This window comes from Taudactylus pleione, unplaced genomic scaffold (genome assembly GCF_031769625.1).
Source record: "Taudactylus pleione unplaced genomic scaffold, aTauple2 ptg001339l, whole genome shotgun sequence".
Classification (NCBI taxonomy): domain Eukaryota; kingdom Metazoa; phylum Chordata; class Amphibia; order Anura; family Myobatrachidae; genus Taudactylus; species Taudactylus pleione.
In genome coordinates, this window is record NW_028285739.1 from 1,081,732 (window position 1) to 1,095,326 (window position 13,595).

The 13,595-nt window shown below is 40.3% G+C and overlaps 1 protein-coding gene across 1 annotated transcript in view; it reads right to left on the reverse strand.

Annotated features, from left to right (window-relative positions):
* Positions 1-13,595, reverse strand: part of EPHA5 (EPH receptor A5) — a 360,920-nt gene that overhangs the window by 30,758 nt on the left and 316,567 nt on the right. The window contains exons 9-13 of the mRNA XM_088463302.1: positions 12,476-12,543; positions 12,098-12,241; positions 9,367-9,552; positions 5,941-6,002; positions 1,734-1,943 (exon numbers count right to left, since the gene is read on the reverse strand). Of these exons, the coding sequence (XP_088319428.1) occupies positions 1,734-1,943; positions 5,941-6,002; positions 9,367-9,552; positions 12,098-12,241; positions 12,476-12,543 (670 nt within the window). The remainder of the gene's footprint in view (positions 1-1,733; positions 1,944-5,940; positions 6,003-9,366; positions 9,553-12,097; positions 12,242-12,475; positions 12,544-13,595) is intronic.

The following is a 13,595-nucleotide window of genomic DNA, read 5'->3' on the forward strand; positions in this document are numbered from 1 at the left end:
GTAAATCCATGCAAGGTCATGATGCAATACAGGTTACGTTACAGTATAAGACTAGATCTATAGAGACTGCCTTGGTATGCATAAGCTAGCTTGAACATTTTTGCATGAAATATGAAAACTATGGAGATTCAAATCTCGGCGATGGCTGTGTAGCCTGGTTACAGAGGGCACTATGTGACTATCTTTGTTGATTTTCATTCACACCCCATAGAGGTGTGCAGGATAGTCAGAGAGTATTGTCTACCACGTTAAACAGTAATGTGCGCAGCCGGACATTACAAGTAGGTCTAGCGGTACCTAGACGACAATTTGCTCAGTCACTAAAAGTCTATTTGTGTGTATAAAACTACAGACTTGTTTTGCAGTTGTAGATAGGTGTAATAAGGCGTGGATATTGTTCACATTTATATTGGTCATGTAGTGTGGGTTATTTTACTGTTTTTAAACAATTGTAAACACCACAAAGTGTGTTAAGCACAATGAAACTTAAACTTATTTTTGCTACAGGGTATGAACAGGTTTCATTAAAGCCCCTGAGGCTCTTACTAGTGTGATAATTACTATATACTGTATGTGTATACCATGGCAGCAGTACACCAAGTCCCCTGTGTTTTATGTGTTTGTAGACTTCTAGTGAATGAATAAATAAATGTCCCTGGTTTTAGCCAATAAATTGTGGGCCTGATTCAGAGCCGGATGCTATTTGCGCTCGCTCGTTCAGAAAAAGGGGCCGGCTATTTAAATTGAGCGCTCGCTCTTTGCGGTCTGTTGACGCCTTTATGTCTGAGCGGGCGAACGAAACATGCGCTCACTATTTTGTAAAGACGCCCCATGGCCGCTCGCATCCTACGTCATCTCCGCTATTTATTAGATTAATCGAGTACATCGAAAGGCGTCTGAACTGCTCGCAGTGCTTGTGGTAGGATTTTCCTACCACAATCATGCGAACAGTTCAGGCTAAGAGACAACCAAGTGATGTGGCCTATGACGCTGCTTTGTTAATTATGCACACCCTTAAAACACCCGTTTTGGCCGTTTGGCACGCCTGCGTTCGGATCACCACTCCCCGTTTTCTAGCACCTTCCCCTGTTACCACCCACAAACGCCTCATTCTGTCACTCAATTTAGCAGGCACTCGCTATTTTGCAAGCGCTCGATTTCCGACCACACTGACTGGTTGGCGCATGCGCATTACGACCCATTCGCATGCGCAGTTGTGTGAACATCGCTCGGAGCGAACGAGCGGCCGCTTACGAGCGGCTCTGAATCAGGCTCTGTGTGTCTGCCGATGCAAAATCAAAAAGGTTACAGTAGAGAGCATTCAACAAACTGTATCAAGTATTGGTCTGGTTGAGAAACAGCACCAGGGAATCATTTTCCTGACAAAATCAAGAATGACAAAGTATGATTCAGGCTTCATGCAAAAAAATGAAAAAGACAAAATCACATAAGGAAATTCAGAGCGAAATTGGAGCTTGCAAAACATCCAATTAAATCTTCAACAAACAAATACAGCGGAGACCTCTCAGCCCTCTGCGGCTACCATAATATACTGTGGGATGCGTAATACAATACTTCTAGTACTGCACTGCAGAGTGTTACAGCAATTCTAACCAACAATATGTATTATCACAAGCTATGAATTATTCAGATGTCACTGTTGTTTTCATCATGGTAGAAAAGATGTGTACTTTGAAGATACATGGATAGCCTATAGATTCTCATCAGCTTACCCTTGTTGTATATGCGGCTTCAGGATCGTCTTCTAGAACCCTGGACAGACCGAAGTCGGAAACCTTGCACACCAAATTGCTGTTTATGAGTATGTTTCTAGCTGCCAGGTCTCTGTGCACATAGCCCATGTCCGAGAGGTACTTCATTCCAGACGCAATGCCCCTCAGCATGCCCACTAGCTGAATTACAGTGAACTGCCCATCATTTTTCTGAGGGAGGAAGTTTCACAAAAACAATTACAATATTGTTATTAATTTTATGCAAGTGCTGTGCATGTAGAATGAGATGTCAGCTACAGTATAAGTGGCAACAGCAGTCCAGTCTTACACTAAAAAAACATGATTTTTGTAAAATGTTTTGATTTATCACAGTGTGTATGATAGATGTGTCTTGTTTGTCTCCGTTAGCTGTAATAAAAAAATAATTGTATTTGATTAGCTACACTTAAACCTACTGTATGTGTAGTTCTGTGTGCGTATGTATAGTAGGATCTGAAAGGAACATGAGCAGTGTTCATACGTATATCAGGAGGATGACAATCACTATGAGTGGGTATGGATGGTAGGAGGTGGTATAGGATTACAGTGTGTGTATGGATGATAGGAGGTGGTACAGGATTACAGTGTGTGCATGGATGGTAGGAGGTGGTACAGGATTACCGTGTGTGTATGGATGGTAGGATGTGGTACAGCATTACAGTGTGTGTGTATGGATGGTAGGAGGTGGTACAGGATTACATTGTGTGTATGGATGGTAGGAGGTGGTACAGGATTACCATGTGTGTATGGATGGTATGAGGTAGTACAGCACTACATTGTGTGTGTGTATGGATGGTAGGAGGTGGTAGAGCATTACATTGTGTGAATGGATGGTAGGAGGTGGTACATGATTACAGAGTGTGTATGGATGGTAGGAGGTGGTAGAGCATTACATTGTGTGTTTAGACGGTAGAAGGTGGTACAGGATTACCGTGTATGTATGGTAGGAGGTGATACAGCATTACATTGTGTGTGTGTGTATGGATGGTAGGAGGTGGTAGAGCGTTACATTGTGTGAATGGATGGTAGGAGGTGGTAGAGCATTACAGTGTGTGTATGGATGGTAGAAGGTGGTACAGCATTACATTGTGTGTATGGATGTTAGGAGGTGGTACAGCATTACAGTGTGGGTATGGATGGTAGGAGGTGGTATAGGATTACAGTGTGTGTATGGATGGTAGGAGGTGGTACAGGATTACAGTGTGTGTATGGATGGTAGGAGGTGGTACAGGATTACCGTGTGTGTATGGATGGTAGGAGGTGGTACAGGATTACCGTGTGTGTATGGATGGTAGGATGTGGTACAGCATTACAGTGTGTGTATGGATGGTAGGAGGTGGTACAGGATTACATTGTGTGTATGGATGGTAGGAGGTGGTACAGGATTACCATGTGTGTATGGATGGTAGGAGGTAGTACAGCATTACATTGTGTGTGTGTATGGATGGTAGGAGGTGGTAGAGCATTACATTGTGTGTTTAGATGGTAGAAGGTGGTACAGGATTACCGTGTATGTATGGTAGGAGGTGGTACAGCATTACATTGTGTGTGTGTGTGTGTGTGTGTGTGTGTGTGTATGGATGGTAGGAGGTGGTAGAGCGTTACATTGTGTGAATGGATGGTAGGAGGTGGTAGAGCATTACAGTGTGTGTATGGATGGTAGGTGGTGGTAAAGCATTACATTGTGTCTATGGACGGTAGAAGGTGGTACAGGATTACAGTGTGTGTATGTATGGTAGGAGGTTTTACAGGATTACAGTGTGTGTATGGATGGTAGGATGTAGTACAGCATTACAGTGTGTGTATGGATGGTAGGAGGTGGTACAGGATTACATTGTGTGTATGGATGGTAGGAGGTGGTACAGGATTACTGTGTGTGTATGGATGGTAGAAGGTGGTTCAGCATTACATTGTGTGTATGGATGGTAGGAGGTAGCACAGCATTACATTGTGTGTATGGATGTTTGGAGGTGGTAGAGCATTACAGTGTGTGTATGGATGGTAGGAGGTGGTACAGGATTACAGTGTGTGTATGGATGGTAGGATGTGGTACAGTATTACATGTGTGTATGGATGGTAGGAGGTGGTACAGTATTACATGTGTGTATGGATGGTAGGATGTGATACAGCATTACATTGGGTGTATGGACGGTAGGCGGTGGTACAGCATTACATTGTGTATATGGATGGTAGGAGGTGGTACAGGATTACATTATGTGTATGGATGGTAGGATGTGGTACAGTATTACATGTGTGTATGGATGGTAGGAGGTGGTACAGCATTACATTGTGTGTATGGATGGTAGGATGTGGTACAGGATTACAGTGTGTGTATGGATGGTAGGAGGTGGTACAGCATTACAGTGTGTGTATGGATGGTAGGGGGTGGTACAGCATTACAGTGTGCGTATGGATGGTAGGAGGTGGTACAGCATTACAGTGTGCGTATGGATGGTAGGGTGTGGTACAGCATTACAGTGTGCGTATGGATGGTAGGAGGTGGTACAGCATTACATTGTGTATATAGATGGTAGGAGGTGGTACAGTATTACATGTGTGTATGGATGGTAGTATGTGGTACAGTATTACATGTGTGTATGGATGGTAGGATGTGGTACATTATTACATGTGTGTATGGATGGTAGGATGTGGTACAGCATTACATTGTGTGTACGGATGGTAGGAGGTGGTACAGCATTACAGTGTGTGTGGATGGTAGCGCGTGGTACAGCATTACAGTGTGTGTATTGATGGTAGGAGGTGGTAGAGCATTACAGTGTTGGTATAGATGGTAGGATGTGGTACAGCATTACATTGTGTGTGGATGGTAGGGGGTGGTACAGCATTACAGTGTGTGTATTGATGGTAGGAGGTGGTAGAGCATTACAGTGTTGGTATAGATGGTAGGAGGTGGTACAGCATTACAGTGTGCGTATGGATGGTAGGAGGTGGTACAGGATTACAGCGTGTGTATGGATGGTAAGAGGTGGTACAGGATTACATTTTGTGTATGGATGGTAGGGGGTGGTACAGCTTTACAGTGTGTGTATGGATGGTAGGAGGTGGTACAGGATTACAGTGTGTGTATGGATGGTAGGAGGTGGATGAACACAATGAGTGTGCAAATGCATAGTAGGAAGTGGTAGGAACACTATCAGTCTGGGTTTGCATGGTAGGAGTTGGTACTGTAGGAAAACTGTCCGTATGTGTTTGCATGGCAGGAAGTTGTGGTAACACTATTACTGTGCGTATAGGTGGTCAGAGGTGGTAGGAACACTATCAGTATATCACACAGGGAAATAACTAGTTTAAATAATGTCAGTGTCTCTGCAGATGGTGTTAGGTTGTGGAAACACTATCAGTGAGCAAACACAGGGTATTAGTTTGTCTGATATGATAGTTTGTGGGGACAGACCCAACTCTTTTGAGAACCTAGCAATATACTTGAATAAATAAGATATTTGATGGAAATACTGTGTTCGCCTCTTTGGGTGATGTTACACCCAATCACCTGAATGCTGAGATTTTCCAGTTTAATAAGAACAACTACTGCTGGTACAGTATGTAATTGTCTATATAAATTAAAATCTATAGTTTCCCCGAGGACCTAAAGTTAAGAATGATTTTAAACAATTTTGAAATTGTGGAGACTCACTGAGATTTTCAGCAAAGGTTAAGCTGGGACAGTGCTGAGTGGAATAAATCTCACACAAGCAATGCTTGGCAGACATGTATTGGAAAAGAGCCTCAGCTAATGTGTGAGTGCATGAAAGATCCGCATTGCAATCAAAGTTCACAAAACTGCCTTGGAAATGAAGTAAGCTGTAATTTTCTCCAAACAAATAAAAAAAAAATTTCAGTAAAGTCTTCTGAAAATATGATGGTGATTTAATAACCTAAGCAGAGCACTTTTATTTCCCAATGTGCTATGTTCTTGTGACTGCTCAGCCATATATTGCACAAATGATTTATATTTATAAATGCCTCACTGTACGAGTCACATGATCCTACTTTATTGGCCTTTCAAAGCTACTTCATTTTATGTAGCAAATGGTTTAGAGACTATTCTACAATAATAAACCTTAATTCTTTCACACAATATCTGACAAGATTTATCATCCAAAAATGAAAACGCTATGTAACGTAATTATTCTATGTAAATAGCTACCTTTAGGAAAGTATCCAGAGAGCCATTTTCCATGTATTCTGTTACAATCATTACTGGTTTGCCTGTGATAAAGAAAAACATTGCATTTAGTATGTCATTTGTGAAAAATGTTCTGCAATATACCTCATGTTTCACTGAAAAAATAATGTGGGGTAATAGCTGAGGTGACCTCTATGTACAGCAGGCAATTATGTGGTGATAATAAGGTAAGGGCAACAACTTACAAACTATTTACCAACCGCAGTCAAGGACAAAATGGCGGCCATTCATGACAAAGTGAAAACATTGAATGTTATTTACAAAGCATCATGAAGAACAGATTATTCTTTTATTGTAATATCTTTGTAAACTGTTTTAGAAATATTGTGATCACTACTAGTAGTTAAAGCTTTACTCTTTTATTTTCTGTCGATCCCTATGAGAGTCCACATAATGTTATCCTACGATAAACCACATCATATTTGGTTTAAACCAAAGTTTATGTTATCCACAACTGGCATAAACACAAGCAATGTGATGCTATTTGTTTGAATATACGTTTGTTGTGATTGAACGAAGTCCTGTATCATATCCCACTTTTATACAAGTATCTTTTATGTCTGGTGATATAAATGGGTATTGTCAATGCTTTTTGAATCAAAGAAACATCCATAATAATGCTACTAGATCACATGGCGTCCAACAATAATTACATTTATTAACAAATCCAACTATTACTCCATTGTTTAACAGAAATATGAATGTAACTAAAATCAAGAACTCCAACTTATAAAGTACATAAAATTCCTAAGACATAAAACTGTGGTTTTGGGACAGTGAAGCTTTAAGAAAATGCACACCTCAAGCCTTATATGTCAGCAAAAATAGGTTCTAAATAATAGGTTTTTAAATTGTGGTTTGAATTTTATTTATATTTTCAGATTTGGAACCGTGACAGATCAGTTTTAGCCAGTTTACATAAACAGGCTGAGATAGACCAGAAAGGTCTAGTTGCATGAAAGATGCATTTCATCTAAAATGCTTCGTACTGTAGTTGCAGGCATGGAAATGGCATCAGGTCCTCCTCCAGTTGCATGCTGACTACACAGACCTACTCACATTGGCTAATTCAATACAGAAACACTTGGCAGGCTGATTGAACATATATCTCCTCCCCCGGCTGATGAGGCAGGTTGTGGAAACTCCTTCCTGCTGTCTTCTTGACATAAATTTAGCACAATTAACTTGTATAGAAGTGTCTCTGACTGCATAAGAGCAGAGTCGTTAAGTGCGGGCTCAGGAGAGGAATCCTAAGGGCAACTGAAACGAGGATCACTAAAGTCATAGGGGTCTATTTATTAAGCAGTGTTAGGAGACAGAGTGAAAAGTGATAAGGTGCCAGCCAATCAGCTCCCAACTGTCATTTTGCAAACACAGCCTGTGAGATGACAGTTAGGAGCTGATTGGCTGGCATCTTATCTCTTTTCACTCTGTCTCCTAACACTGCTTAGTAAATAGACCCCATAGTCTGAGCTCCTATTATGTAGTCACAGCCACTTACTGTTCTACAATCCTCCTGCACCTCACCAGGAACGGATAGCATTGTACCCACAATGTATAAGCACACAAATAGAAAGCCTGTCAATTGCACCATCGCTGGCTAATTAGTCTTTGTTGCAGGATGCCACAGAAAAGAGTGACGATATAGCATCTACTAGTGATGCAGGTGATAGGTCATTTTATATCTTAGTTGTACAGTACAACATTAGATACAGTATGTTCTTCTCTGGATTGGAACCAGTGTGCTTCTGTTGTGAAATTAACTATGGGCATGAGTGAGAGATGTACGCTAATTCCATCACAGGATCTCTCACGGATCTCATTTACTAAAATATGCTAATGCCTTCCACAGCACAGCCAAGAATAGCAACGCCCACTGCTGCCTTCTCATATGTGTCCAACAACGTACAACAGCTTAAATATTTGTAACATCGAGGCACATCGGGCAAGTCTAACCAGCCGCCAACACTGCAGCTCTCATGACAGGCAGAGAGGTATCATGCTGTACTGGAAATCGCAATAGCTAATATATGCACGCAGATGAAACCGCCTTTAAACGCAGACACGCCTGCGTTTGCCTAGCCACCCTCGTTACCTCCCCCAAATGCTGACTACCTGTCACTCAGTTTGTGAATGGATCCTCTGTGGGGGCGTAATCACAAAACATTCTCTGCACGTACGCAGTGTAGCTTACATGCAAGCGCAATGACAATCATCTGATCTGCGTAAAAATCGGCATTGTGTACATCCCTGAATCAGGTTCAAAGGTCCAATCGGACCGAAATGTCGACTCAGGCTTTTGCTAACTGATGTGGCTGACTGGCATGATAATTAGACATTGAATTATTATTACTGAAGTCTGATGAGTGCCTTCTTTTCCTTCTACATGGAGGTCTGAAATATATATATATGTGTGTGTGTATGACTCTTTTTCCTTCTACATTTCCCTCATCTGTGTGCTGCAGTATGAAAGTAATTGTTGGGCACATTAGCTCTGGATCAGGAAGCATGAAATTAAAGACACAAATAACATGGCAAATTAGAAGTCATGTTAGAAGCCAAGTGGCTGTTTTAACAAGATCACAAAGAAAAGAACACACTAATATTATGTCAGTTACATCATGGAAAGATTTGAAACAATATGTAAAATATATTTGGTATTAAAATGAAAATTATGGTTTAAATAGTCTTGTATATTGCAAGGAATTATTGACGGCATACTATACAATAATGTAATAATAATTAGACCGATTCTGTAAATATTCATATTATGTTCTGTGTTACTTTCTTTTAAAAAAACATCACTTGCTATAATTAAAATATTATTGAATAATTTGTCAAAATATAGCGGCTTCTATTTACACACGTTGTTTATTTTACAATCAGATGAATATTGTATCACTTTGGTGTATTGTTTTTGTTTCATAATTACCATGTTAAACATTTCATGCGTGACCAAATTATGGAGGTGTGAAATAATGAAAGAAATATGCGCGCCACCATGAAACAGTGCCAAATGCTGCACAGGGGGGACCAAGCGCCCCTCAGCCAGTGGCAGATCCAGGAAGGGAGTGATCAGTGACAGACTGATGATGCTTAGTGGCAGGAGCCTCCCTGGACCCTCCGTAGAACAGCACACAGCAGCGTGTGCTGAGCTGGGGAGAGAGCCTGCTGCCGCTGACAGGTAAGAAGCATTATGGAGAGGGAGCTGTCTCGGGCCCCCGCCAGGCCACCCCAATAATCCCGGCCTGGGTAATTAGTACCCCCTCTCTGCGCTCTTGCCTTCCACAACTATTTTAACGTTTTAGCAGAGCGTTAAAATTACTTGCTAATTTTTCTCATTTGAGAAGTTATTTCTTTATTAACTTTTTGTTGAGTACTACTTACTTTTTGTGACAACACCCTCTAAATGGATGATGTTTGGATGGTCAAATTGTCCCATTATACTTGCTTCACCCAAGAAATCTCTTCTCTGCTTATCGGTATATCCAACTTTAAGAGTCTTGATAGCAACAGAAAACTCTCTTTTTCCAGGAAGTTTAATACGACCACTGCAGACTTCCCCGAATTCACCTGCACCAGTAAAAATGATGACATTTTCTACAAATCTTACATACAGTACATGTTTTAGAATTGAAAAAGGAACGTGTTTTTTCTGCAATCATTATACTATATTACAGTATATACAATATCTACAGATCTATCTTGATCTATCCAAATGAACCATATGTGAGATCGCACTAAGATATAAAGTTTTACAACACAGAGTTCAACCTTTTTGATTTTCAAAGGTTACATCTTTCAGGTAATAAAATGTTTCATATGCTGTCTTGTAATGTGTTACAGAAACTGTGGACGTGAATATAGGTTCAGATTAAATTGTGCTCCAAATACCAATAACCTATCTAACCTCTCAACAACTGTTTTTCCGCATAGTACAGTTCAGATTCCAAATTTTAGTTTCATTTTAATTATGAATGAATAGGTGACTGGAACACTCATACACAGAAAAAAGCTAAGAAAAAAATAAGTTAATTTTCAGCATAGAATTATTAAAATAATTCTATACCATTATGTACATATATCTTCAGGTTGCATACTCTTTTTCCTACATGGTTAGAGAAATCTACACAATGCAAGATCTCACAAATACAAGCCATTCATTATGTATAAGAGCTAATAAACACAATGTTACATTATAAAAAATGCTACCTAATGTGTTTTTGGAGGAAAATAATATTCGGCCTTGGGCAAAATAATTATTGGTGGTATAGAAAAGAAACCTCTGTGGCTAAGGCATTAGTGAAAAACAGATGTAGAAATTTTCAATGCTCCCAGTTCTCCACTAAAGTTTAAAAACACAGAAGTCTCCTTGCTGTGACTTTTATGTAAAGTACAGTATACTGGAAGTAAAGGGAATTTTTTCAATAATAACCATGAAATTATATGAGTACATATGAGTACACATGACACATGACATTTTGCATAATTTACAATATTCACTTTATATGACAGCACACCACTGGTAAGAGGAATAGAAATGTTACGGGGAAATCAAACTTCCTACTGCTGTCACATAGGGGCTGTTCATTGAGTTAATTGTCGGGGTCCGAATGGACCCCGATAATTAAAAAACTAATGCGCTGCGAGCGCTAGAGCAATTCATCATTGCTCCAGTGCAGAGCCAGCTAATTCAAAAATCAGTTGTTTTTGCGAGTGGCTTCGCTGCAGTGAGTCAAGTGTGCATGCGTGACCTATAGGTTACACATGCGCACAAGAGCCCCCGACGTCCAGCGGAAGAAGTCGGACAGGGAAGGAGGGATCTGAAAGGGTCCGTCTACGCAACCTGAGACTCCTTCCCATAGGTGTCCTAGCCGCGATCTGGAGCAAACGCCATCTGAAGAGTCAAGCTACAAAAATATTGTATTTTCGGAGTTTGATGAATTCTGTACTCATTCTAGTGTATGGGGACAGCGGGCCATTCCGTGGGAGAAAGGTAAGCAGGATGTTCATTTTCACCTGCTCTTGTAGAAATTAAGTGATGATGAATAGAGCCCATAGTAACTATTGCTTTCAGGGAGAATACCTGACTACCCAATGAAAACTTATATCCTTTTATAGTGCTAATTGACTCAGGCCAAGAAGGGGGTCATTGAGTTGCAGTGGAATGTCATGCTCAGACTAAAAAGTACATTGCCTGCTTGTTTAATATCAATTTATGATACTGTAGTTTTGTTTTGTATATAGTGCTTCATGAGCTATGGCCCTGATTCAGACACGCTCGCTGCCACTGGCAGCTCGCAGGGTCTGTGGGTGTTTTTTTTTACTCTTTGTCTCCAGGCCGCTCGCAAAGCTGTGGGTGACCACCCACAGCTTGTGCGAGCGGGCTGGAGACCATCGCGATTATCGTGACCATCGGCCTTGCGACAAGATCCTGTGGTAGGGTCTAGGCTGCCACAAGGCCGAGTGGACTTCCTGCTATAATAGAGCAGGAAGTCTACTACTGACATCAGTAGTGATGTCAGTAGGTCATCCCACAAACGCCAGGCGTTCCTAAGGGAACACCTGCGTTTGTGCAGCCACCCCCCGCTACCCGCCTACAAAATGGGGCGAGCTGTCACTCACCATCGACAGCCGCCCCGTCTTGTAGCGATCCCCGTAGCGACTAAAGTTCAGTCGCTCTGCGGGGCTCGCGCATGCCGGACGCAGCGCATGCGCAGTGGCCAAACATCGAGCCGCTTGCGAGTACTGTGCGCTCGCGAGCGGCTCTGAATCAGTCCCTATGTGTAGTAGACAGCATAAGAAATGTGGTGGATTGAATGAGAAATATTGCTGCATTCCACTGTCACGGCTTCCCTGTCCTGCAAACACTGAGGAGGAAGGGAAGTTACAGGAAGACATGGCCCAGAAGTGAGCGTAAAGCATTATGCAGACGGACTGCAGAATCACCACATTTAAATTAAACTCAAATTGATTTTCTATCTTGTCTAGAGAATGGGAATATTTTTACCACACAACAAAATGCATAAGAATACTTTTCATTAGGGTTCATACATTTAGATCTATTTCAGTTTGAATGGAATACAGTTCACTGTTTAGAGGATCAGTAATGAAATACCTGCTCCAATAACTCGCTCAATGGTTATACAGGAAGCATCTATTTCTTTAGCGAACTCATGTACGGCCTGGTTTGGGTCCTCGTAGGTATGGGGATCAATGTATGTCTTTATTCCTGGTAGTTTAACTGTAGAGGAACAGAAAACTGACTTCTTATTAGTCATAAAAGTGCTACAATAGTGACTTTTGTTATATTGTAATGGATAATAAAATAAAAACATCAATGATAACGTAATATGTATTGAAACTTCAGCGCATTTCTTTCTCTAGTTTTAATTCGGACAAGAAGATAAACATCTAATAATATAGCAGAAATAATTCATAGTTCTAAAGCTGATTCACGCAAACAAGACAGGACTATTAAACCTTTGGTACTTACTGTGTCCATTGTGAAAATGCATCTTCTCCTCCTCTGGATCCTGTTTAGCTTTGCTGTAGCCACATCGCCTATAAAAGGCATCAAGTCATTTATGTTGTCTTTAAGAGGTAATCAAGAAAAAAATGCAACTCCCTTTAAGAACATGCTAACAAAGGCAACTGCTTTATACAGAAGTGTAAACCCATTTCCTATTTGTTGGATAATCAGAACCAAGTTCTCCAGCAATCATCTTAAACATGAGTTCCTGCTTTCATCCACTGAGCTTTCCCTCCCCCCTAACATAAGAACAGCTACCCATATCTAAAAAGCATTCTTTGTAATGCATGAATCTCTGTATAATCCTCTTAAAAAAATACAAACTTATTTTCTTCTGGTTAAAAAAAAAAGCCAAAAGAAATTGCCAGTGATATAAAAATGTTTCCTTACTGCTACATGACTCATAGTTTATTATCTAAATTGAGATTAAAAAGGTGATAAAAGCATCATCATTCAGGTATCTCTGGAGATCTATAAATGTATACAGCTGGATGTCACATTAACATGCAAAATTAGATAATGAAAACCGCAAAAGTGCCATTAAAACATATCTCAACATGATACACTGCATAATACTGTAATGTCACTGCAGGTTTATGTTGGCGCTCAGCAATGGTTCGGCTTCACTAATAATGTATGGCAGAAAACCTGTCCATGAAACATTACCTACCATAGAGCTTCCAGATGTACTAAACTTACTGATTAGATAAACAGGCTATAAATTTGTCACTTAGTAAACACATTTTGCCCAGTAATATGTTGGCATGTAAATGTTGGTATACTGAAAAACAGATGTGCTGTAGTGTATTTTGAGATATAGTCAATATCTTTAAAAAAATTCCAGTGTTTCCTAGCAGGACTAGTTATAATAATCTGTTTATTCTTCTTTCATATATAATAGGAAATTATTATTATTATTATTTTGTTTTTATTATATGCTTACAATGATCAAATAAAAGATCATTTATACACCAACCATGCTTAGGCTGTGAAGTTATACATTGTGACTGATGTAACAACATTTAATTTAAGAGAAACTGAATGATTGCATAAGAAAAGAGGTGTTTTAAACCTCTAGAATGGG